This window comes from Cyprinus carpio, chromosome B25 (assembly GCF_018340385.1).
Source record: "Cyprinus carpio isolate SPL01 chromosome B25, ASM1834038v1, whole genome shotgun sequence".
In the NCBI taxonomy this organism is placed as follows: domain Eukaryota; kingdom Metazoa; phylum Chordata; class Actinopteri; order Cypriniformes; family Cyprinidae; genus Cyprinus; species Cyprinus carpio.
Window position 1 is genome coordinate 8,458,537 of NC_056621.1, and position 24,960 is coordinate 8,483,496.

General features: G+C 37.2%; 1 protein-coding gene across 2 annotated transcripts in view; it reads right to left on the minus strand.

Annotated features, from left to right (window-relative positions):
• LOC109078130 (low-density lipoprotein receptor-related protein 5-like) overlaps window positions 1-21,405 on the minus strand; it is a 66,270-nt gene extending 44,865 nt beyond the window's left edge. Inside the window, exons 1-5 of one of the 2 annotated variants that reach the window (XM_042753449.1) lie at window positions 21,158-21,405; window positions 12,034-12,234; window positions 9,572-9,791; window positions 3,391-3,588; window positions 326-522 (exon numbers count right to left, since the gene is read on the minus strand). In XM_042753449.1, coding sequence (XP_042609383.1) covers window positions 326-522; window positions 3,391-3,588; window positions 9,572-9,791; window positions 12,034-12,234; window positions 21,158-21,239 — 898 coding nt within the window. In that variant the 5' untranslated portion in view covers window positions 21,240-21,405. Of the gene's footprint in view, window positions 1-325; window positions 523-3,390; window positions 3,589-9,571; window positions 9,792-10,111; window positions 10,249-12,033; window positions 12,235-21,157 lie in introns of those variants that run through there. The other variant, XM_042753450.1, reaches the window with a different exon arrangement.
• Between the last annotated feature and the right edge of the window lie 3,555 nt (window positions 21,406-24,960).

Sequence of the window (24,960 nt, forward strand, 5' to 3'; positions counted from 1 at the left end):
CTATTCTCCCCAGATTGCCTCACGGGCCAAAAGGCCGACACTTTTAAAAAGAGACAGTACAGTAAGTGCTGAAAGAATGACCTAAAAAATTCAACATGGAATGTGAAGAATCTCTTGAGGGAAACTGACATTGAAGATTACTGATCCTTCACTAACATGGTTTGTGAAAATTTGATGTGTATTAGAGCTTCAAATCAGTCTGAATCTTAGGGCCAGCACTTAAACCTCATGGGTCCTGGGATAAAATGTGTATTTTGTTCTGGTTTGATAAAAACCCAACCATCTATCATCTAGTGTTGTGAGTTCCTGAGGTGAGTACACTCACTGTTGGGCTGCCGCTCTTGGCCCAGCACCTGGATGTCCATCGGCGAGTAAATGCCGCTGAGAATTTCTCTCCGTTTCTCTCCAGTATATTTGTTGCAGGCGTGGATGGATCGGGTCTGCCAGTCTGTCCAGTAAAGAGTCTTTTCATAAAGAGTGAGGGCGAATGGGTGAGTGAGGGAACCCTCCACAATGGCCTCCCTGTAAGCATCAACACATATATGTAAATACACACCCCACTTAAATGATCAACATATGTTGCACTTTGGATGTTAGATGCTTTTTTTTTGGTGATGGACGGCTGATAAAAGTGGTGTGTTTTTTGTTTTGTTAAGGATGGATTAAAGGTGACAAATCATGAAAATCTGACTTTTTCCATGTTTAATTGCTACAATTGGGTCCCTGGTGCATGTACCAACCCAGAAACCATGAACAAGAACAACCCAGTCATTTTTTTTGGTAAGCCTTTTTCTGCAAGCTTGTGAAAAAAAAACAAAAAAAAAAAAAAAACGAGCCGCTCAAACTTCGCTCCACCCATGACGTAGAAAGGGGATCTTATTATAATATTACCACCCCTTAATCTGCACGTTTCCACCCATGGTGCAGCCATTGTGTTTTTGCAAGCGACAACGGTGTAGCAGTCTTTTACAGACATAACCGACTGTTTTTGAAACTCATTTGTTTTTAACATAAACTTGTGTGTTTTTGACAGTTTAAGCGCAATAAGACATGAAAGAGAACTTAGTTTAGTACTCAAATGCTGTGTACCATGCTCTACTTAAAAAAAAAAAACCAATGTTCTTTGAAACGACTATTCATCAAAGAATCTAAAAAAAAAAAACAAAAAAAAAAACGCATCACAGTTTCTTAAAAAAATAAAATAGATCAGTCAGATGGTTTCATGTATTCATAACCACTCTGACTGACCAAAATTCACAAGTTAGACCAGCACTGATGGGTATTAACCAGCCTGGACCAGCTTGGAATGTCTAGTCTTTCAGCAGGGAACACACATTCCAAGCCAGGTTGCTTTATGAATCCTGTCGGAATTCTTTATATGTGAATTAATTCCAGTAAGGGACTCTGGTTGTCCTACATGTCTAAATTTCAAAGACATAAGAGGCCTACAGGTATTACCCTTTCCAAAAGGCATATAGAAAGGGAATTTAAGACCACAACAACAAGCCAACAACATCAACTGAGGACTGAGGTCTTTTTTAGACCCTTCAGGAAATCTGGAGCTCATGCGAAACCGAACCACCCCCACTCCCTTTGGGGGGCCCGTAGGACTTCTTTTCCAAGAAGAGGGGGGAATTAAACAAATCAGGCTGTCATCGACCTGTAAGACTGCATCTGTTTCGGTCGTTAGTAGGGAGTCATCCCGTTCTGTAACGGCACAGCTGCCCTTATTAAGTGAAGTTCCCCCGGAGTCCATCGGAGCACCCCGTGTCGTGTTTGTCTGGCCGAACGGTGGACTTCTGAACCACCGGACATAAATAAACAGGAGCGGATCAAAGCAACAAGTGGTCAGAACCGTAGTGCCGCAGTATTCGGAGAAGCGTGGCTCATCAATCACAGAGCTGTAGTGGGTCGAGAGGGGATAAATTTTCCTGGTTAGGTCGGGGGAGTCGGTGTGCGTGAGCATGCATGGAGGAGTTAGACTTGACATGTTGTTCACCCTCCTGATTTTTAATAGCGTGTGACGAACAGCGGAATGGGGGAGGGGTGATGGAGGGGGGTCAGCACTCTGGAAAGGTAATTACAAACAGATTTTTCACAGCTTTTGAAGCACTCTTGGTAGTGACGGAGATGTTTGAAGCCAACAAACTGAAAAGGCTATTAAACAAAGGTGTCTGGGCTCTTTTATTTGAAAAACAACCGAGTGTAAGTGTTTGAAGAAAAGCGCTAACAAATTTACATCACGACGTGACACTGAGCAGAATCCCTCTAAAGCGTCTATTCTTCAGCCAATTCTGTGTGAGGACAGCAGAACCTTAAGTGTCATTAAGATCTACATATTTACTTTAAGTTCAGCAGAACCCTTCTTAATTTGTTTAATAGACCTTTGACAGAATTACACTAATGCTCTGCACTGTTTTTCAGGTTACAAAACAAATGTGGGCAAAGTATACCCAAGCAAAGTAAATTATTACTTAAGAGTAAACATGAAAACTTTGCGAAAAACAAGCAATAAACAGAAAGACTGAGGATATGACTTGAAAATGAAGGAACCAACTATTAATTAAATAATAATAAAAAATAAAAATAAAATCATACTTTTCAGATTGACTATTGTTATTTTAATATTATAATAAATTAATAAAATTGTTACATATATTAATCTATTTGTTGAAATTCTAAAAATGTAAGTTATAAATGCATTAATTTAACTGTCAATTTAACATTTGAATCAATTTAATAAGTAAAAAAAAAGCTTTTCAGATTGACAACTATAGGAATGTGTATGCCATTAAAAATGCAAGACTCAGTGATTATTACAATTTTATTTAAATTTAATTTTTAACCAAATTGTAAAAAATTGCATCCCTTTTTTGGTATACTAGGAATGACACTTAATTTAATTCAGTTCTACTCTAAAACAATGAAGGAATCAATCGTCACGTCTCCATGATATTCTGGTCTCCAGATATAGGTCAGGTTCCTCCTTCAATGACGTCTGCTGGACTACAGGCTTAGCCAGACCATACGACTCCTGCAGATCGACTAGCAATGCAAATCTTAACATAGCAGAGGGTCCGACATACCTTTCTTTATTGAAGTTGCTACGAAATCCTACACACACAAAAGGAAATGTAACCCTTTGGCTTTGGGGCCCCAATCATACCCATAATGCCAGGCGGGATCGGGTTACAGAGGTATATGGCACGGAGGTCATCTCAAGTTAAGAGTGGGCGGAAATAGGGAGGGGGTCTCAAATTGGGCCTACGTGCAGGGAGTGTTTGGATTGGGCCACAGACTCCATACCATTCGGTTTCAAACCGGACGGGAAATGGAAAGAAATACAAGGAGATGAATTGAGAATAAGTGTGAAAGAATGAGGAAACTGACCGAGCCGTTCCGTCCAAGTTGGCCCTGTGGATGAAGCTGAGCTTGGCATCCGCCCAGTAGAGTTTCTGCTCCTCGAGGTCGATGGTCAGTCCATTGGGCCAGTAGATTTGCTTCTGGACAATGATTTGTCGACTGCTGCCGTCCATTCCCGCCCTTTCTATTCTTGGCTCCTCCCCCCAGTCAGTCCAATACATGTACCTGAGAAGAAAAAAAAAAACAGGCGTCAGTCAGCTGGTTTCCATTATCCCAGAGAAAACAAAGTGAAAACTAGTCATCCAGTCAACCCTCTGACAAGACGATAAAAATATATAGTTTTCACATCCATATATGCAAGCAGTATAACATGTAATCAGTAACAAAGAGCAAACAAACTCAAGTACAATATGACATGGAGACATTTGCAACGGTTTACGTATTGACTGGAAGTTGCTCAAGGTTAGGCAACATGGATTTGGAGTTAGACTAAACAAACGTTTCAAGAGCAGGCTGTTTTCAAAGCAAACCATATCAGTGTTATATTTGCCAGAGCCTGTCTCGCTTGAAACACTTCATATGAGAGAAACACAACACAGCAACCAAACCAAAGCACATGCTTAACAACTCGAAACTTTTTTGTTGGCAAAAAAGCATTTTTGTATCTGTTCAGGAAATACTAGCATCTTTACGCACAAGAAACTCACAATTCATTGTTTTTAGTTTCTCAGAGCAGCTTGGTTTGCAGTACAAGCTGCTCCACACATGAAATACTATGATGAGAATATTTCATAAATATATGCCCTTTACGTTGCAAAAGGTTTAATTTCTAGGGGGAAAAAAATTAACAATGAACCATTTAAATTAATTAAACAATTTAACTACGTGACATTATAATATAAAACCAATACTAAAATGTTCAGAAAAACATCCCTGTTAATGCACAAAGTTCCGGTTTTTGAATTACCATTTTATGTGTTTTATAATAATTTTACAACTTTTAATGTATGCAATAATATAAATCCATTAAACAACAACACCATTTGATCTAAAGTTATCAAACCAACTGTAAAATATACAGAATATTATTCAGTATAATGCACAAGGCATAGTTTTTCAGATTATGCCTTTATTGTTTTTATATACATTATAGAATCCATATTTTTCAACTGTTTTATATACTGTACCCACTTAAATTAATTAAACTCTGACACTGTTTGAGATAAAGGTATCAAACCAACTGTATTATATTCTTTATAATGCACAAGCCTTGGTTTTTTAGATTTTGCTTTTATTGTTTTTATATTGTTTTATTTTATTAAAGGATCCTGCAAGCACTTTAATGTATCCCACTCATACTACACAAAAAGTGGGTCAATGACGTTGAATGTTACCAATGTTGAATGTTATAATGCCTTGCTTACAGTATCGCAGTGAATCGCAGTATATCGTATCGCAAACCCTGTATCATGATACGTATCGTATCGCCAGATTCTTGGCAATACACAGCCCTACAAACAAGCACAGAAACATTGCACAATTTTTAGAAAAAAAAAAATTATATAAAAAAATTAATTAAAATAATATATATATATAAATATATATATATTATAGATAATATATATATATATATGTCTATATATATATATATATATATATATATATATATATATATAAAAAACACAATTCGATTTTTCCGCTCAAATCATATAACCCTACATAAAAAAGAAAGAATGAACAGTGGTGCAACATCAAACCTGGTGCAATGAGTCTTCACTTGCCAAGTCATAAAACATAGCGATTTTCAATGCATAGTTGCTTAAATTTCTGTCTTTTTCTAAGACAATGCTATTTTATAATTTTAGAATGGTTGTTTTGTATGAGTAGTTGATTTATTTTATGTATTTTTCTTGGAATATGGTATTTTTTAATTTTTGATTAAATATCTCCTTTTGTGTACCTCTGAAGAAAAGAGGTGAGAGTGTATAAATTAAGATAATTACACTTTTTGAGTAAACTGCTAATTTAAAAACACCAATACTATTATAGATAAGGGCACACCAAATTCACAAAATGGAATTACTTAAAATGTTGTATTCTAACTTAAGCACAGTTGAGAAACTGTGTTTTTTTCTTGACGACATTTCAGTGAATTGTTAAATGGTATGGACTGCCTTTATCAGCAATGGTTAAGTTGTTTTATGCATTCCTTAACCAGAACAATGCCCTGTTCATGCTATAAAGCATCATGTGTGTGAGTCTAGCTGTTTTTGTAGGTCACGTATAGCCTATTAGCCTATTTATGAGGGAATATGACGCAACTGAAAAATTTTATTACAGCAGTGCAGCTAAACTATATCCATGATATGTGTCAAAACGCCATCCAGTTGTCTAATCAACACAAAAAAAGCAAACCTTTTTTGAATTAAAGGAGAAAAAAATGGAGAATGAAGCCCAAAAAAAGAAAAAAAAAAGAAAATATGCATAAAGGGAAGCATTCGCCCAGGGAAGCCGTGATTACTTGTAGTGTACAAGCTACAACAGCAAGAGTGTCGCCAACGGAAACACTTATCAAATCTCATGCCAGCAGGGAGACCAAGCATGAAAACTCAACCAGCCCTTCCTCCCCTGAGAAGCATCCTATTAGCCTGCCTGTGGCTCCAACCGTTGTGCTGCATTTTTCTCAATTAGGAACTTTAGCATTACACCGCTCACGAAATCTGATGGCTGACAGAACAAAGAGGTGGTTGAACAATGGTTTTGCAGAAGGCCGTAACAAAGACAATAACTCAGAGTGGTCTGCTAATTGACCAACTGTCTAAGAAATGTGAAATGTATAGCCTTTAAAGCACCAGAGCTAGAGAAATCAAATAGGAGATATTATGTGGTATAATTTAATGGCTAAAGATGCACATTTACAATTTTCTTGTGGTTGACCAACAGCAAGTTGCTTGGTTTGAAATTTCACAGAGATTTCACCTCACATCTAGCAGAAGTTAGCACAACGGCTAACACAAAGAGCATAGTATTCCCACTCTTGCCATATTTATAACCAAAATTCTACATATTTTATTGTTTAGAGTACAATTTTGTCCATCTATATGAACATTAAGAAGGCAAAGTAGCTGTACAGTTCTAGAAAACAAACGAAGCTAAGTCTCATTTAGCTGTTGCTACAAAAACCAGATATCACATTAAAGAAAAATTCTCATGCAAAGACGTCAGTGGAGACAAACAACCAGCGTCAGCATCTCTCGAGTTTGTTGTGCTTTTGTCTGTGTTATTCACAGATATAAACCTGACGCTTGGCCACGCAACAGAGAATATCAACTGGAGCCACCCAAAGAAAGGAGATTGTGGAATGTCTACAGAAGATGGCAGAACGTCTCCAAACGTTAAATACCAGGTACATCTTTGCTATATAACTCTTGTCAGATATTTGGATGTGCCATGCCTCTCTGGCTATAAAAACAGTATTTTTTGGTCATACTTTAAAATTCAAGAAGAGTCAGCAAACTTAACACGGCAATAAATAAAAAAGATCAATTCTTTTCATCTGATGGTAAATTCAATCTTTTCACTCCTCCCAGCCTCTTTTGAGAGAATGTGAAAACAATGAATGTGTCCTTGAGAACAGACAAACATAATTCAGGGGGCCGCCTGCACCGCTTGCGGGGTTGCGTGTGCTCTCACTCTGAGGGGGTTGTAAAAACGCAGCAACCTCCTGCAACGAGAGCACCCCTTTCTGTGATCTGAAGCAGGGGCCCGACAGAGGTCTTGGATCTCCACGGTGAATCTCAACTCAAAGCTCTCAGGAGGTGACAATAAGAAAATAAAAGCACATGAAGCTTATATTAAGTATGTCTGCTCAAAAATGCCAGACATTAACTTTCGGATTCCAGTGTAACTGGAGAACGGATCTCTCCATCTGAAAATTTCTTCTAAACGCAACGAACTTCCAAAACAGGCAGCTAATGTTTTGAAAAAAAGCAAGCGGTATGGATTTGTTTCTTTAGGCTACAGGCCAGGAACAGTGTCTGGCTTTATTTTTAATGTCTTCATCATACACCGCACAAAGTGAAATGCATTCTGGGGAAAAACGTCCCAGCTCTTGGGTGTCATAAATACAGAATGAGCTAAAAGCCTTGTGTTCGCAACTAGGTGGATGATAAAAACGTGAAACACACAGTTCAGCAGCAGTGCATATAGCTTTTTTTAACCTCAACTCGGGCTGTCACGACCGTAAACAGACTATCACAGTCGTTTTTGTTCACTTGCAGACTATCACAGTCGTTTTTGTTCACTTGTCTTAAGAGAATCGCGAGGGTTGTGGTGAGGTTCGAGTCTCTGGAGTCGCGGGCCGGCAGGGAATGTGGGTGGGGGGAGTGAATGTACAGCGCTCTCTCCACCCTCAAAACAACGACTTAGGTGCCCTTGAGCCAGCAAGGCACTGAACCCCAACGGCTGCTACCCCCGGGCGCCGCAGCATAATAATGTAAAGCATGGGTGTGCTGCCCACTGCTGAATGGTTCTCGTGGTGTGTGTGTCAAACAACAGTGTTGTGTGTGGTTCACTGCGGCTGTGTGTGTGCACGGCCCCCGTCGGATTGGTTAAATGCAGAGCACAAATTCTGAGTATGGGTCACCATACTTGGCTGAATGTCACGTCACTTTTTTCACTTGTCTTAAGAGTGTATGCTAAATGCATACATACTCTACATATAACATAAAAAAGAAAGGTTGAGGAAATGCAGAGCTAGTATAAATATTATAGTATTAGTATTAGTATATTATTGATGCTTATTATAGTTTTAATGTTGATTTATATTTATAATATTGAAATGAGTGTATACATAAATACACACAAATATGTGAATGTGTGTGTATGTACATATGCACGCACACACACACAAATTGTGAATTGTATGTGACACTGGACATAAATATATTAATAAATATTTATTTTTAACTATTATATTTAGCAATTATTTTAGTAGTTTGTGACATTGTACTTTTTGTAATTTTTTTATTTATTTATATTTATATATTTATGAAATTTATATTTAAATATTTAGTATTATTTATTATATATTGTACTTTATACATCTAATTAATCAGTTTGTTATATATATATATATATATATATATACACACACAAACACATACAGTATATATATTTATACATGATGTGGTGTGTGTGCGATACGATTAATTGCATCCAATTTAAGTTTTTGTTTACATAATATATGTGTATTGTTGCATATATTTATTATTTATATATAGACACACATACAGCATATATTTTGAAAATATTTATGTGTATATTTATATTCATATATAAATATATTTAATATATAAACGTATATTTTCATATTTTCTGAAATATATACATGCATGTGTGTGTATTTATATATACATAATAATATTTAATATATTTATGTGTATTTTTCACACACATACATTATGTAAAAAAAACTTATATATATATATAAAAAGAGAAATATGTATATTATTTCAAAAAATATATAAAGTAAGAATCAAATATAAAATAAAATCTATGCAATTTTTATTATGCAATATTATTATTATTAGTTTATTAATATAATTAATAATATTGTTATTTTGATTACTGATGTTGTTTTATTTGACAGATGACAGGAATTTATTATTGTTAGTTTATTAATATTTTTAAAAATATTGTTGTGAAATTTGATTAGACGATATCATTGTTAAATCTGTTACTATTATCTGTTACTATAAGACGTGTCTGTTACAGTGACTCAAATTTAATAACATGTCTCAAGCCAAATACGTGCGTACAAGCTAAGCCAGGGCTTAAGTAATGCGAGTGAGAGCGATCTCTCAGAACTCAAGTTACACGTTGCATATAAACACGCCGACTCGCCAGCAAAGTCGGAGTGGACACACAATTGGAATCTACTTCGGGCTGGACACGCGGCACCAGAAGAGTAAAGGTTTGTCATGCAGGATCTACACACCGCACAACAACAGGAAACAGCCTGAACGCTACGTTGCATCTCAATCTCCCTTTTGGGGGGGAAGTTCTAATGGCCTATAAATAAACAACCAGGCCACGCATTAATGAACGCTGGGGGTCAAGGGTGGAAGGACGCATGTGAAGACCACCCACTGAATGGAGGATGGGGACGAGAGAAAGAGGAAATGAGAGCAGAGAGGAAGGAACTCACCTATGAGCTGGGTTTAGCGCTATCGCCCTGGGCTGGTCGAGATCTTGCCAGAAGAGCACCTTACGAGAGGTGCCGTCCAAGTTGGCCACTTCGATGCGGTTCGTCTCAGAGTCTGTCCAGTAGAGTTTGCGGCCGAGCCAGTCGCAAGCTAAGCCATCAGGAGAATCCAGACCTGACACCACCACCGTCTGCCCTTTGCCCAGTGTGGCCTCCTTCATAGCTGAGAAACAAGGCCTCCATTCAGTTCCACAACAGTATTATCAGTTTAGGCATTCCTAAAATGTTTCATTCTGCCTCCAGATAATGATACAACATTTTGGCTGTGCTATAGATTGCTGCACACAGAATGAATTAATATTAAAGTCCTACAGGACTGAAAAACTGTGCCAAACGGCATCTCGTTGACCAATCACATGCATAGTTTGAATATGTGGAATATATTTATAAATATAATTGTATTAGATAAATATATTTGATATATATTTTAATTTAGAAAAAAAATTCTGCAGTAATTTCCTCGTCACAAAACACTGATCTTACAGTTAGTAGAGAGGTTGTAGTAAGTCTGTTTGATGGCCTCTTCACTGACGTCTGTCCAGAATATCAGGCCCTCCGAGAAGAGGAAGTCCACTGCGGCCGCATCCTCAAGATCGCTGACAACTACAGTGGACTCCGTCCGGCCGTCTGCATCCACCAGCCGGACGTCCCGTCGGTTGGCGAAGAGCAGCAAGGGAGAACCTGGAGGCAAAAGTCAGATATGACCAAAAAATATGGGCAAGATTTCATTTCAGTTGGTTAAATCATCCATAAAAAATGAGGAACAGACAATAACATTTTCGTTACAAATTATGACTCGGCATTCCTGCTACCAAGGAATCTGCCATTTTCAAAAAAACGTGCTTCGCTTCCACTCCGTCTGTCTGCAGCAACCCAGGCTCCCTGTCCTCTAAATAATCAGTGTTTTTCATGAACTCATCGCACTAAATGAGAGGCACATGTGACACTCTCTGGGGAATGAATAGCAGAGGAAACAAACGGGAAAATGTCTGCCCTTCATTTGGCACCCAGACATCTCTACGGGGGGAACGCCAGGTTGGCACCTCGCACCAGTCCGCATGTGCCAGCAAGTGCCACTCACGTCGCAGTCAATAACTTCCAGGGGGTGAGAGGACATATGCCACAAACATTGTCATTAGATGCACAATGACTATGGTGAGAGTGCTGAGGGTTGGGACGTCCTGCTGTGTGTTACCAGCATGCCACTTTATTAAGAACCTTGTTACCATCGATAAGCAACTGTGGGTTTCTGTTATTCTGGGAGATGCTCATTAATAATAACATGGTAAAAACTCCTCATAGTAAATATATTATCCATAAAAAGTCTAGTGTGTCATATTTGGTAAGCAAATTTTGAAGGGCCTCTAAATTATCAACACGATCAAAAACCCTGTTGTACACAATCTACTACACCGCTTTCTGTCATCTGATTGAGAGTGTTATCATTTTTTATTTACCTTTTAGTATCATTCTAAAAGCTATTCAAAAATCGCATATTTTGATCAGTTGTGGCTCGAGTATAAAACTGAGGTGTTTTCCCTCCACAATTATGAGATCCATATTCTCCTAAATCACATAAAAGCCTGATGTATCAAAAAAAAAGGCTAAAAGGTTTTATTTCGAAAAACAAAGTAAGTTTTAAAATCTCTTAGAAGTAGAAATTAATGACATCTGAGCCATTCATTGCAAGTCTGCAGGATTTTTTTCTCACCCATTTCATCAGACTAGCTATATGTAAAAAAGTCATTTAGCAAAAGTAAACCAAACCACATGATTTCAGACATCATTCATGTCTGTAGCACAAACTTTGCAGGATGAGTTACACGCCAAAGTTTAATACCTGTGAGTAGCAGGTTTGCTTAGTAAGAGGCCAACCTAAAGTATGAGCAAAAGTTAACAGCCAATTCTTGCCTTATTTTAAGATTTTCGCTACGGTCCTAAAGTGGCATTTTCCCATCACGTGTATCGCAGCTTTCTGCCCGGTTCCGGAATCCACTAAGCAAGCAGTCTCACGAGACTAAACTAGTGCACGATATGTTGATTTGGTGTTATCTGAAAAGCAAACACCGCAGCACAATTTTTGGCTTGAGGGTTATTTTATCATGCAACCACCAGGAAGGAAAAATCCAGTCACGTAAAGTGTTCCTGTTTCATTCTGCCTCCAGATAATGATACAACATTTTGGCTGTGCTACAGATTGCTGCACACAGAATGAATTAATATTAAAGTCCTACAGGACTGAAAAACTGTGCCAAACGGCATCTCGTTGACCAATCACATGCATTGTTTGAATATTTGGAATATATTTATAAATATAATTATATTAGATAAATATATTTGATATATATTTTAATTTAGAAAAAAAATTCTGCAGTAATTTCCTCGTCACAAAACACTGATCTTACAGTTAGTAGAGAGGTTGTAGTAAGTCTGTTTGATGGCCTCTTCACTGACGTCTGTCCAGAATATCAGGCCCTCCGAGAAGAGGAAGTCCACTGCGGCCGCATCCTCAAGATCGCTGACAACTACAGTGGACTCCGTCCGGCCCGCCTCTGCATCCACCAGCCGGACGTCCCGTCGGTTGGCGAAGAGCAGCAAGGGAGAACCTGGAGGCAAAAGTCAGATATGACCAAAAAATATGGGCAAGATTTCATTTCAGTTGGTTAAATCATCCATAAAAAATGAGGAACAGACAATAACATTTTCGTTACAAATTATGACTCGGCATTCCTGCTACCAAGGAATCTGCCATTTCAAAAAACGTGCTTCGCTTCCACTCCGTCTGTCTGCAGCAACCCAGGCTCCCTGTCTCTAAATAATCAGTGTTTTTCATGAACTCATCGCACTAAATGAGAGGCACATGTGACACTCTCTGGGGAATGAATAGCAGAGGAAACAACGGAAATGTCTGCCCTTCATTTTGGCACCCAGACATCTCTACGGGGAACGCCAGTTGGCACCTCGCACCAGTCCGCATGTGCCAGCAAGTGCCACTCACGTCGCAGTCAATAACTTCCAGGGGGTGAGAGGACATATGATGTCATTAGATGCACAATGACTATGGTGAGAGTGCTGAGGGTTGGGACGTCCTGCTGTGGTTTACCAGCATGCCACTTTATTAAGAACCTTGTTACCATCGATAAGCAACTGTGGGTTTCTGTTATTCTGGGAGATGCTATTAATAATAACATGTAAAACTCCTCATAGGTAAATATTATCCATAAAAAGTCTAGTGTGTCATATTTGGTAAGCAAATTTTGAAGGCCTCTAAATTATCAACACGATCAAAAACCCTGTTGTACACAATCTACTACACGCTTTCTGTCATCTGATTGAGAGTTTATCATTTTTTACCTTTTAGTATCATTCTAAAGCTATTCAAAAATCGCATATTTTGATCAGTTTGGGCCTCGAGTAAAACTGAGGTGTTTTCCCTCCACAATTATGAGATCCATATTCTCCTAAATCACATAAAAGCCTGATGTATCAAAAAAAATAAAAGGTTTTATTTCAAAGAAAGTAGTTAAAATCTCTTAGAAGTAGAAATTAATTTAATGACATCTTTGATTTTAATTGTGAGTGTGTTTTTTTTTTTTCTCACCCATTTCATCAGATGTTATGTAAAAAGTCATTTAGAAAAGTAAACAAACCACATGATTTCAGACATCATTCATGTCTGTAGCACAAACTTTGCAGGATGAGTTACACGCCAAAGTTTAATACCTGTGATTAGAGGTTTGCTTAGAGGCCAACCTAAAGTATGAGCAAAAGTAACAGCAATTCTTGCCTTATTTTAAGATTTCGACGGTCCTAAAGTGGCATTTTCCATCACGTGATCGCAGCTTTCTGCCCGGCCGGAATCCACTAAGCAAGCAGTCTCACGAGACTAAACAGTGCACGATATTTGATTTGGTGTTATCTGAAAGCAAACACCGCAGCAATTTTTGGCTTGAGGGTTATTTTATCAGCAACCACCAGGAAGGAAAACCAGCACGTAAGTGTCCTGTAAAGCTCTTCTGTAGAAAAAAGTGCTAGCGAACCACCACAGATCTCCTAAATTTAAGAGTCATCAAATTTAACTTTATGAATCACTGGCCAGCTGGGATAACATAACAAGGTCTTTTTTTCAACTATAAATAAGTCATTCATAGATTGAAAGACTGGCACCAAACATTACAAATGAAGATAATTTAAGAATTATTGTGACTGATAAAAAAAGTGGATTCAAAACTAAATATAGTTTGTTTCATAGCCATACTATTATACAATTTATACAATTATTAACCTAATATTATCAAAAAAAGTTTACAAAATGTATATATCCTTAACCATTTGAAAATGCAAAAAAAAAAATAATAATAATACGTACAACACGAAAAACACATTAGGTCAGGATGAATTATTAAATGTGTTCATTTATTTAAAATATATATTAACATTTATTAAAAATGTACTTAAAATAGTCAGATCTATGACATTAGCTTAAAAAGTTAAACCTTAATAAATTTGATGTTAGAAGATCTAACTTTTTTGAGCTAAAAAAAGGCAAAACCTCTGAAGGAACTGAAGGAAGAGGAGATTTATGCCAGATGCTCAGTAGCTAGTCACGTCATTTCAATATCAGTGGCTTCCTGCTTAAGAACACACATAAGAGTTTTGGTCAAAATTTTAAATACACTTTGCAGTACCTGCAAAATTTCACCAAAATAAGAGGAATCATACAAAATGCATATACACACACACACACACACACACACACACACACACATATAGTCCACAAGAGAAATTCAAACAGTTGAATTTATAAAAATGACCCTGTTCAAAAGTTTACATACGCTTGATTCCTAATACTGTTTTTACCTGGATGATCCACAGCTTTTTATCTTCCTTTTTTTTTTTTTTTTGATAGTTTTTCATGAGTTCTTCAGAAAATCCTTCAGGTCCCACAAATTCTTTGGTTTTGAACCCTTTCCAACAATGACTGTATGATTTTGAGATCAATCTTTCCACACTGAGGACAACTCAGGGACTATTACAAAAAGTTCAAGCACTCACTGACGCTCCAGAAGGAAAAACGATGCATTAAGAGTCAGGGGTGTAAGTACATTCTGATTATGCTTAAATATCTTTTTTTTATTATTTAGTACTGCCCGTCAAAATTTGTATAATTAGTAGGACTCGAAGACAAAAAATAATTTCAATTTACCCTGATCTTCAAATTCAGAAAGTTTTCACCTCCAGGCTCTTAATGCATGGTTTTTGGTTCTGGAGCATCAGTGGGCGTATGAACCCTCTGTAATTGCAGAATATGAGTCCCTCAGTGTGAGAAGATGGATCTCAAAATCAGCCAGTTATTACTGGAAAGGGTTCAAATATGCAGATGCTATACTTTAACTGTTCAGGACAAACAAGGGACTCTTGAACAACTATCACAAAAAGGGCACAGGTAACAACACAATATTAAGGATCAAGCATATGTAAACTTTTGAATGGGGTCATTTTTTTTAATTCAACTTATTTTCTCTTGTGGACTGCATTTAAACGTCTTTTGTGTGAAATATCTTTTCTCGGTCAGTACTAAATTCATTTTGATCCCTCTTATTTCAGTAAAATAATTAACATTTTGCAGGTACTGCAAAGTGTATGTAAAATGTTGACCGCAACTGTATGTATATTTAGTCATTTCCACTCTGCGAAGTCAGATTTTATAGACACTTACCTCTATCCTGGGTCATTTAAAACTATTTAAGAACATAATTTCCAAGACAAATTACCAAATGCAAAACCAAACTTTTGAACTCCATTTTTCCTACAGTTATTGCAACCCAAATGCCCAGCTATAACCCCAAGAAGTGTCTTGCAATAATTTGGCAAGTTTAAACGCAACTTTAGCGTGATTTACAGTTGTATACACTTCATCCAAACACAGCACTCCGTCTACTAAACAGTGACAGAGGCGTGAAGTACACATGCTACGTAAGCAACAGACCCCACACATCAAACAATAATCACTCGTCCTCATTCCATCTTGCCCACGGATTGTTTCTTTAATCATTTCGTCCACCTCTTTCACTCCTTTCTTCCATCTTTCCGACTACAAAGACAGATGTACTCAAATCACTGTGAAAAGGAGATGCAGGTCTATTCTTTCTTCTTATCAGCTAGATTCTTCAAGCATGTACATATTACACAGTTTGGTGTGGCTACTGGCAATGTGCATGTCATTTAAGTGGCATAATTGCAGCATATGCTTCCATCTGCACAGAAAAGCCCTTGGAATGGTCCAGTAGAGCCTGGGAGGACTCGGACATCTCCCTTCCCGGCGAGCACAGAGCAGTGGGGATTAAAAAGATAACCTTGTCCCAACAGCTGCACTGTTTTATGAGAGAGACAGCCCTCTGCGGCCCAAATGTGCAAGAAAAAACACCACCACCACCAGCATGATGCAGAAGAACCACAAACTGCCCCCCCCACCACCACAATCTCCCACCCAAATAGACAAGATTACTCACTACAGTTCATTTCAGTTAGTACAACCAAACACATTAGCTGATGGATAGTTCAAGAAAAGTAGATTCTCAGTCTTATGTGTGTTTGGAGATAAATAACATTCTTGATGTTCATTCTAGGTTTTTCAAATTTATTGTTCTGGGTCTTTTAAAAAAAGATAAATACGTTTCATGACATTCACTATGGACAAATCATATTAATCTCCAAAGAATTAATGGATGGATGGATAGAAGGGGTGGAACGGTTCAACTTACTCACGGTTCGGTTTGTATCTCGGTTTTAGAGTCACCGTTTCGGCACGGTTCGGTGTGTGCTATGTTTAGACAAAAAACTATACTGTCAAATAAAAATAAAGAAAATAAGAATAATCTATCTAACTACAAGCAACAGCACTACTAAATACAATAGAGTAAAGATACAATTAAAATAAACAGTGATTTTCAGGTTTTTTAGGTAGGTCTAACTTTAGTTTTTAATTTTTAGTTTTTAGTTTTTAGTTTTTAAGCATGTTCTGAGGCGAGGGTTTGCTTGCTTCGGATGAGCGCACGCACAAATCTTCTCACTGCGCACGCAAGCTCGCGTCTTCTGGCTCTTATACGTTTAAACTGGCAAAGCTTAAATGAGTTTACTTTAAACACAGATATCAATGTGTGCTGTTCAGGTAACACCTGTGCGCGCGCGCTATCAGCATAATGATGGAATAAATGACTGCTCATAATCCAGCATACGACATTCACATTGAACAAGTGTGAATGGTTTGTCCATGTTTATTTCATTTTTTTTTCTTCTCATCGCTGTTGTTGTAATGTACTGGGAAGCCAGAATGTGCATCCATCAACACAAACATACATTAGCTGAATCCTGTTTGTTTTACGTGTTGTTATTTATAACAAACCATAATACACATGCGTTGTCAGAGTTAAGTTGAACCGCGGCCCTAGTGCGTGCCAAACTGTTTGTGGAGAACTGTACAGTTTTTTCCAAGAACCGTTCCACCCCTAATAGATAGATAGATAGACAGACAGACAGACAGATAGACAGATAGATATATAGTAGGGCTGGGCGATATATTGTCACGCACATTTCGTCAGTAAAGCTGGTTCCCTGATTACCGCTACAAGCTATGCAACATCGTGTTCATTATCGCAGATGAATCGCCTTCGATAACGAACGCGATATTGTGCAGCTTGTCAGTGATCTATGGCTCTGTCTATTAAATGCCGCTCCATTTGAAAGCAGGTGATGGCGATTTGGTGGTCATCAGGGAACCGGGTTTACTGACGAAATGCTTGTGACAATCGCATGTGATATATCGCACAGCTCTAATAGATAGGTAGACAGATAGATAGGTAGACAGATAGAAAGATAAACAGACAGACAGACAGACAGACAGACAGATAGATAGATAGATAGATAGATAGATAGATAGATAGATAGATAGATAGATAGATAGATAGATAGATAGATAGATAGATAGATAGAATTGTTTTGACAAACTTTACTTTTCTAGTTCACCTTTTTGCGAATTTCTGTGGTTTTACTGTATAGAAACCTAGAAGCCACTCAAAGGCTCCTGAAAGGAGTTTCTGCAAGTTCACAACTTCTGTGGACACAAATCTTTCTTACAGAGCACATCTGAGCTCACTAAGAGAAAGAAAAGGGAAAACAGATGAACTCCAGCAACTTTGTAATGGTTTTAGAGGCAACGTGCCAGAGATCTAGAGGACAAAAGCAAAGCGAGCCTTGTTTCAACGGACATTTAAACACTGCGGCTTACTAGAGGAAACAGAATCAGTCAAAGTCCAGCAATAAATTTCAGCCACAGCGTGAAGATCGCTAATCTCCCCAAACAGACGTCCCTAGGAGAACTCATATCCAGTGTATACCCGAGCACCCATATGACTTAGGAACTTCCGCTCTTCTCTGACTTTTGTAGTGCCAGGAGGGGGAGTTGAGAGCACCTGGGCCCACCGGGCTCCTCCTTTGTAGAGGAAGAGCACAAAGAAACAGCTGAAGGAGTCTGAGCTTGTCACCAGAATTAACCGTCTTCAGAAGGGAGGAGCACAAAGGAGGCTAGAGGTCTACGAACACGTGAAAAGAGCTTCAAATGAAAAGCTGCTCAGCTCATTCACTATCTCCATTTTCTTCCTCTGTCCTCAATATCCTTTTACCTACCTGATCTGCCTGATTACGATCAAACCCGGTCGCTCACTTCCTCCAACCCTTATCAGCAAGAGACCATACAGTAAAGCGAGAGATTGTGTTAAAGAAAAAACACAAGTATGCAAACATTTTTTTTTTTTTTAAATGTGAACTCTGAGACACCTTTTTATGATCCTAATAAAATAATTCACACCTATCTATCTATCAGGTATAACTTGCCTATAAACTTTTAAAAGAATTTTAAACTGAATTAACAAATCAAAACACAAAAGAAACCTGCAAGTCCCAGATAAAAAAAACAGGGACTGGTTGTTACATTTCCTTCACTTTCCCCCAAAAAAATCCTTTCATTCAAATGCAAAATTGTTTAATTAGCTTAAGAAGTGATTGACATTTTCTTCAACTGCATCAAAAGTTTTGTGGTTTTTGTTATGCTAATATTCAACAAGGCCTTTTGTTGTTCACGTGTGTTGAATTAGCATTACATGCAACAGATTTTAATCCATCGCTTTCATCTCGGAATGCAAACACACAAAAAATTTACAACTTATTAAATTTGCATTAATACTATAGAAAAACTCCAGAGGCAAAGCTCTGACATTTGCAGTGATGCTTGAAGGCAAATATTTCCAACCTTACATAGTGACATGTCAACAAATGAACCACTCGCTACTGACGTTACCTGAATAAAAACGTTTTTTTTTTTCTCATTTAAGAACACCGAGCCCAAACTCCAAAGAGAAATAACATGACAGTCTGTTCTCAACATTGCAATATAATAGCTTGTAATAACTCAACAGCAGCTGCATACACACAATTCAGGCCTGCATTAATTGAAGTACTTCATAATGCCAAAATCAGAACATTTCATCCAAGAAGAAGTATATTTTGTTCCCTCACTCTTAACATTAAAGGTTCTCCAATGGTTCTTTGCACCAGCAAGGTCTTCACATTACAACTTTTCAATTTGGTTTACTGTTCTCTAAAGCACCCATATATAAACGGTTTCCCACAGCACAAGATATTATTAAAGGTTTTCCAATAGAATCAGACTGTAAAACCTTTTTGGATCTAACAGGAACCTTTATTTTTTTAACAGGATTGGATTGAATTCATGTTGTTCTAACAACTTAGTAACACTATATTATAACGTTTAATACGAGTTCAATCACCAGCCATAAAAACTGCTTAACAGAACACAACACAAATTCATGCACAATCAAATCTCTGAAAACATAAATTTAGCATTTCTTACTATTCAACTGCACATTAACTGATTGTCTTGGCATTATTTATGCAAAGACTTCTCGATTAGAATACTTGACTAATCATATTTGCGCTATAAAGTTAGTTTAATTGGTTAAAAGACTAGTCTAAAAGAAACTAATCATCTTAAAGATTATTTATGGAATTAAGTTTGTTGGAATGAGTTAGAAGACTAGCCAAATACAAAATGGACCATGTAGCTGTTGGTAAACATTTAGAATAAAGTTCTGAATAGAAGATAAACAAATATGAGTTAAGGCACATAATATGACTCAATCCATCTGAATTAAACTATTCACACGGTTCTGCTTCCTTGCCCCAGAAATAACACCAAACCAGAGTTCAATCTCTCTCTAGGCGTGAATACAAACATCCCAGCAAACCAATAATGAGTACATGGTGCTAAAATTATAATTATTTAAGCACAGGCCTGTTTGAACGGCAATTTCTCACCAGCAACTGTCACAGGAAAGTTTTCAGTGATGCTTCTCTATAACACTATGAAACTATATGATATTAATCATTTGTGTCCAGGGTTTTTAAAAGAGATATTTCCATTTATACTTATTTCTGCTCATGTAAAGTAGCTATATATACTAGATGATATAATTCATAGAAAATTAAAAAGTGTTTAGCCTTTCTTTTATCATTTTTATGCATTTAGCATTTATTACCTTATGATATTGCAAATGCATATTGCATTTATTATTCTGCAGGTCCATTTTAAATGAACTAGTTAATATAGTGGGAAACTAGAAATGGTGACTAGTTAATGACAGACATAACATCTACATTTTAACCTAAAAAAATAAACACAACCTACCCATACAGGACCCATTAGTAGCTGTCTAACTTTCAAACTAATTACCCTTTAAGCACTACTCATATTTGTTTAGGTTATGAATGTTTTTATAAAGTGTTTCCAAGAAAATCTAGCTTTTTATACTGGGGGTCTTTGAGCTGGCTGAGTCTTTATTTTAATAAACTTCAGCAGTTTTTGTTGAAACTGCAACGTTAGTTTATCCGCCAAATTGTCTGTAACCCTATTCGCATAAAGGTCAGGTAAAACAGCCGTCTTTAAAATAGTTTTAAAAGTCAATTTAATCATTTTGCACTCTTTTTTTCACGCTATTTGACATCCGACACCACCGAGGCCTCCATAACACACAACCAGAGCAGTTTACAAGTCTTCTGAGCTTAAAACCCCCGACCAAACATGTCAAATACGATCAAAAAAAGTTGATTTTTATTTGAATTTTTTTTTTTCAACTCAACTTCCAGAAGTGCACATCTCGGTTAACAAATCCACCGCAGACTATAGTTAAGTTCAAACCAGCTCAACTTTACACAGACTTAAGTTTTCCCTCAAACCTGCAGTTGCATTTCTAAACATGTAAACGATCAAAATACACGCTCGTGCAAAACAAAACAAAACATAATACGCCAAAATTTCGCCGAAGCCGACCGTGCGCAAGTTTGTTTCGCGCTCGTGCGTTTTACTTTGTATCACATTGTTCGCGGTGATATAATGACTTCAACACCTCAGACTCAGAGCCGTAGGAAAAACTCCACAAAAACTATTTTACTCACCACGAATCACCGTCAGAGTACAACAAAGCAGCAGTTCCAGCAATAAAACCTCCATCGCAAGCGCTCCCAGCTTTAATTCCATAATCCCAGCTCCATTTCTTCGAGGTATCGGTGTTAGGAGAAAGTTAGTAGTCCGTAGGTCGACCAGTCGGACTTTTTTTTCGCCCGAGCGTCTCTTCTAGCGATAGTAGAGGAGGCACGAGGAGGGGAATGACTGACAGCGGAAACTGATCGACGTCATCAAGTGGGATTGCCTCTCAGTCCATTGGAATAGCAGAGCGAACAGAAGAAGACGCACAGTGTGTACACTGTAAAAAGTACAATAGCCTACTACTGTAAATGGATAAGTGCAGTCGATAAATAGATAAAATTAGGCTATAGCGAGTATATATATATATATATATATAGGCTATATATATATATATATATATATATATATATATATATATACATGTATTATATATTATATACATAGCCTATATACATTATATTACATTTTACATTATATTATTACATTATATACATATGTGTGTTACCATGATGGTGTTTTATGTTTATGTCTGTATACTCTTTCATTATGTTATTATTGGCTACAGTTGCTGGAGAGGCCAATCTTGATGAACTTTTAGTCATCATGTGGGCAGCCAAAGCTGTTATCAGAACATTTTACAGTAACAAACCGATTTGAATCACTCAAGCAGGTTGCAATATTAACATTATAAGATTTATTGATATATACTGTTAGGAGACACCAAAAAATATAGTCAATTTACATCAACGCTGTCAAATAACGTTCGAAATGTCTTATTGCTTTTGTGTAACCAAGACATTAGGTTTGTGTCTATAAAGAAATTGGCTGTTAGAAATAAACCGACTCAGGAAAAAATGTTCATTGGAATAAAAAAAAAAAGTGTGACAACTTGGCCTGTTAATGTAAACAGAGCAGGACAGAGTTGTTAAACTGCCAATTCTGACATGTGCTGACTTTAAATCAGTGCGTTCAACTTTTTATTATTTAGATTTAATAATGTACAATGCTTAATTGTGATGTTTTAAATCATAGGACCATCTACATATACACCATGGGTTGTCAACAGGGAAGGGTCCTGGTGAAGGGGGCCCACTATAGGTTCACTATGGTATAGCATACTCATCAACCTCAGTGGAAGGTGAGGGACATGATATGAACGTTCTAAAAGTTTCATTTCTGTGTTTTGTTTTCTAAAAAAGGGGGGTGGGGGATTCAAAGTTGTGTCATTTCACTGGAATGGAAGTTATGTTCTATATGTAATTTATGGTTGATACTAACAGTCTTGAAACTAAGACAGACTTCCAGTTTCATATACTCAGAACTTCTGCGGCTTTACTGTATATTCTGGTATTTCAGGGGATCTTCAGTACAAGCAACCATCAATGTATAAATGATAATAATAATAAAAATCAGACATTTAAAATGAGACCAATATGATTCAATTGTTAACATGCAGTAAGTTTACAGAGCTGTAAAATTCGGTGTTGGGAGAACATTAGGAGACAAATGTGAGTTTAGTGTCTTTGAGATTCTCAGGAGAACAATCTGAAAGGCAGGAGAAATAACTGAGAAATTAAAATATTTTTAAAATATCTGAGTTCTCCGATAACAGACTGTCAAATGAGTTCTGACATATTAAGAGACGATAGTGTCTTCTCAAGTGTATTTTTAAATAGAAAAATCTGAAAAGCAGGAGAAATGATTGAAATATTAAAGAGATCTTATTTGGTCTTGAAAGAACTTGATGAGACATTTGAGTTCTCTGATTGCAGGTTCTCAAATATGAGTTCTCAAACATTATGATATAAATGTAAAATTAGTGTTTTAGTCTTTTTTTTTCTCAGGAGAACAATCTGAAAAGCAGGAGAAATGATTGAGATATTAGACATGTCATTTGGTCTTCAGAGAACTTGATGAGACATATTTGAGTTCTCTGAATGCAGAGTTCTGAAACAATGATACTTATTCAAATTAGTGTCTTCTGCGGTCTTTTCCTCAGAAGAACAATCTGAGAAACAACTGAGATATTAAAAAGACATTGCTTTGTTAGGCAGAGATAAAAGCTTTAATATGCATACAATCTGCTTTGTAAGTGAATGACAGATTAAGTCTTCTTTGTACTTCAAAAAACATCAGCTTGGCACAGTTTCTCCTGTTTGTTGATAGTCTGTTATGTTTCTTCATGCTTGTTTGAAAGCTTATGTTAAAAAAGGGTGCAATACAATATGCAAATTCTTTTTTGGCCTCTTTCATGAGTCCTGAGGTGCTGTAAACATGAAGGATCAAACTGAAACCCCCGGCGGACTAAAAACACTCATTGGGCTGGATGGTAAAGTTCTGCAACCAACTCCAAATCCAAAGTGAAAGCATATGTGCGCGGTAGTGCGTGTGAGCGGAGCAGGCAGTAATTCCCGGGCCTAGAGAAATATGCTGTAATGAAACCTGCCTTTACAGTCACCTGTGCAATATAGCTCTCGGCGTTCTCTTTGATCTGCCGAGCACTGCACGTAAATAAAAAAAAAAACACTTTCTCCACTGCCCGTTGTTACTTTTGAATATGAGCCTTTGTATTAATGCATCCAAGACCTAATGCAAGACATATTTTGCACGTAACAGATGCCATCTGGAACAAGTCCTCTTAAAACAAAGGGTTTATAGAGGCATGTCAATGTGCTTTGCACTAACCCTGTTGCTTGCTACCTACTTCTCACTGGACATTCATAGTCAGGATTACATAGTCGAGCTGAAGCCGTGGTGAAATATGTGTCTGCCACTTAGTTACACAACCAAGGAAAACAAGGATATTCTGTTGAAAGTTGTTGCAAATAAACGGCTAATAGCTAGTATCAATACCAAACCGTCAAAACAAATGAGAGGTCCACTGTTTTGTTTGGAGAGCGGAGTTAACGTTTTTATTGGAAATTTGTCGGCGTTGTTTCTGTTCTGGCAAGAAGTAAAAATCTAGGATGTCAAATGGCAAAAGAAAGCGAGAGATTGGGAAATTTTGAGGCCTGAGACAATTCCTTTGGAAATAATAGAAATGCAGCACTCGACAAGAAATGTGGTAATCATAGGTTGTGAAAATGTTATTTTTTTAGGCCACATCAGGTCAGCAACTAGTTTCACAACCAACTGCAGAAGATAACAACGAACTCCAAACCCCGTTCTGTGCTTCTCTAATAAAATCCACATTTCACATAACTCTTGTTGTTTCTCCCCAAAACAAAACCGTCCCCTGGTGAGCTTGTTGTAAAGGTGTCGGCCCACCTTCCTTCCAACTCGTTATTTTCCTCCTTGCCAATTAAACTTACAGACCTTTAAAATTAGACAATGTGCATCGCACGTTTCCAAGGTGCAATTATTGGCCGACAGATGTGGCTTGTTTATGTGTGGCATCTTGTTTACTCCAAAGAGTGATTGATATGCACTACTCATAAAACACTTTGAAACCATGGGACACCTGGGGCCCACTGGCTCCAAAAGTGAGGCGATGGACCCCTTGAACTTACACATCCTTTTCTGTTTGGTCATCAACAGTTTTTTTTTAAATTTTCCAATCTGATTTGGAATAACCATTATAAATATGGTTAAATGTGTTAAAAAGTGTGGAGAGGATCAGCTAAAAGCATTAAGTTTAAAGAATTTACTCATTAACGAATAAAAATTACTCACACGACCCCAAATTGCTACTAAAATGGTCGAAAATACAACAAAAAAAGTAAATAACCATTTAAAATGTAACCTGGGAGGCTGTTTGCGTTCATGTTTTTAA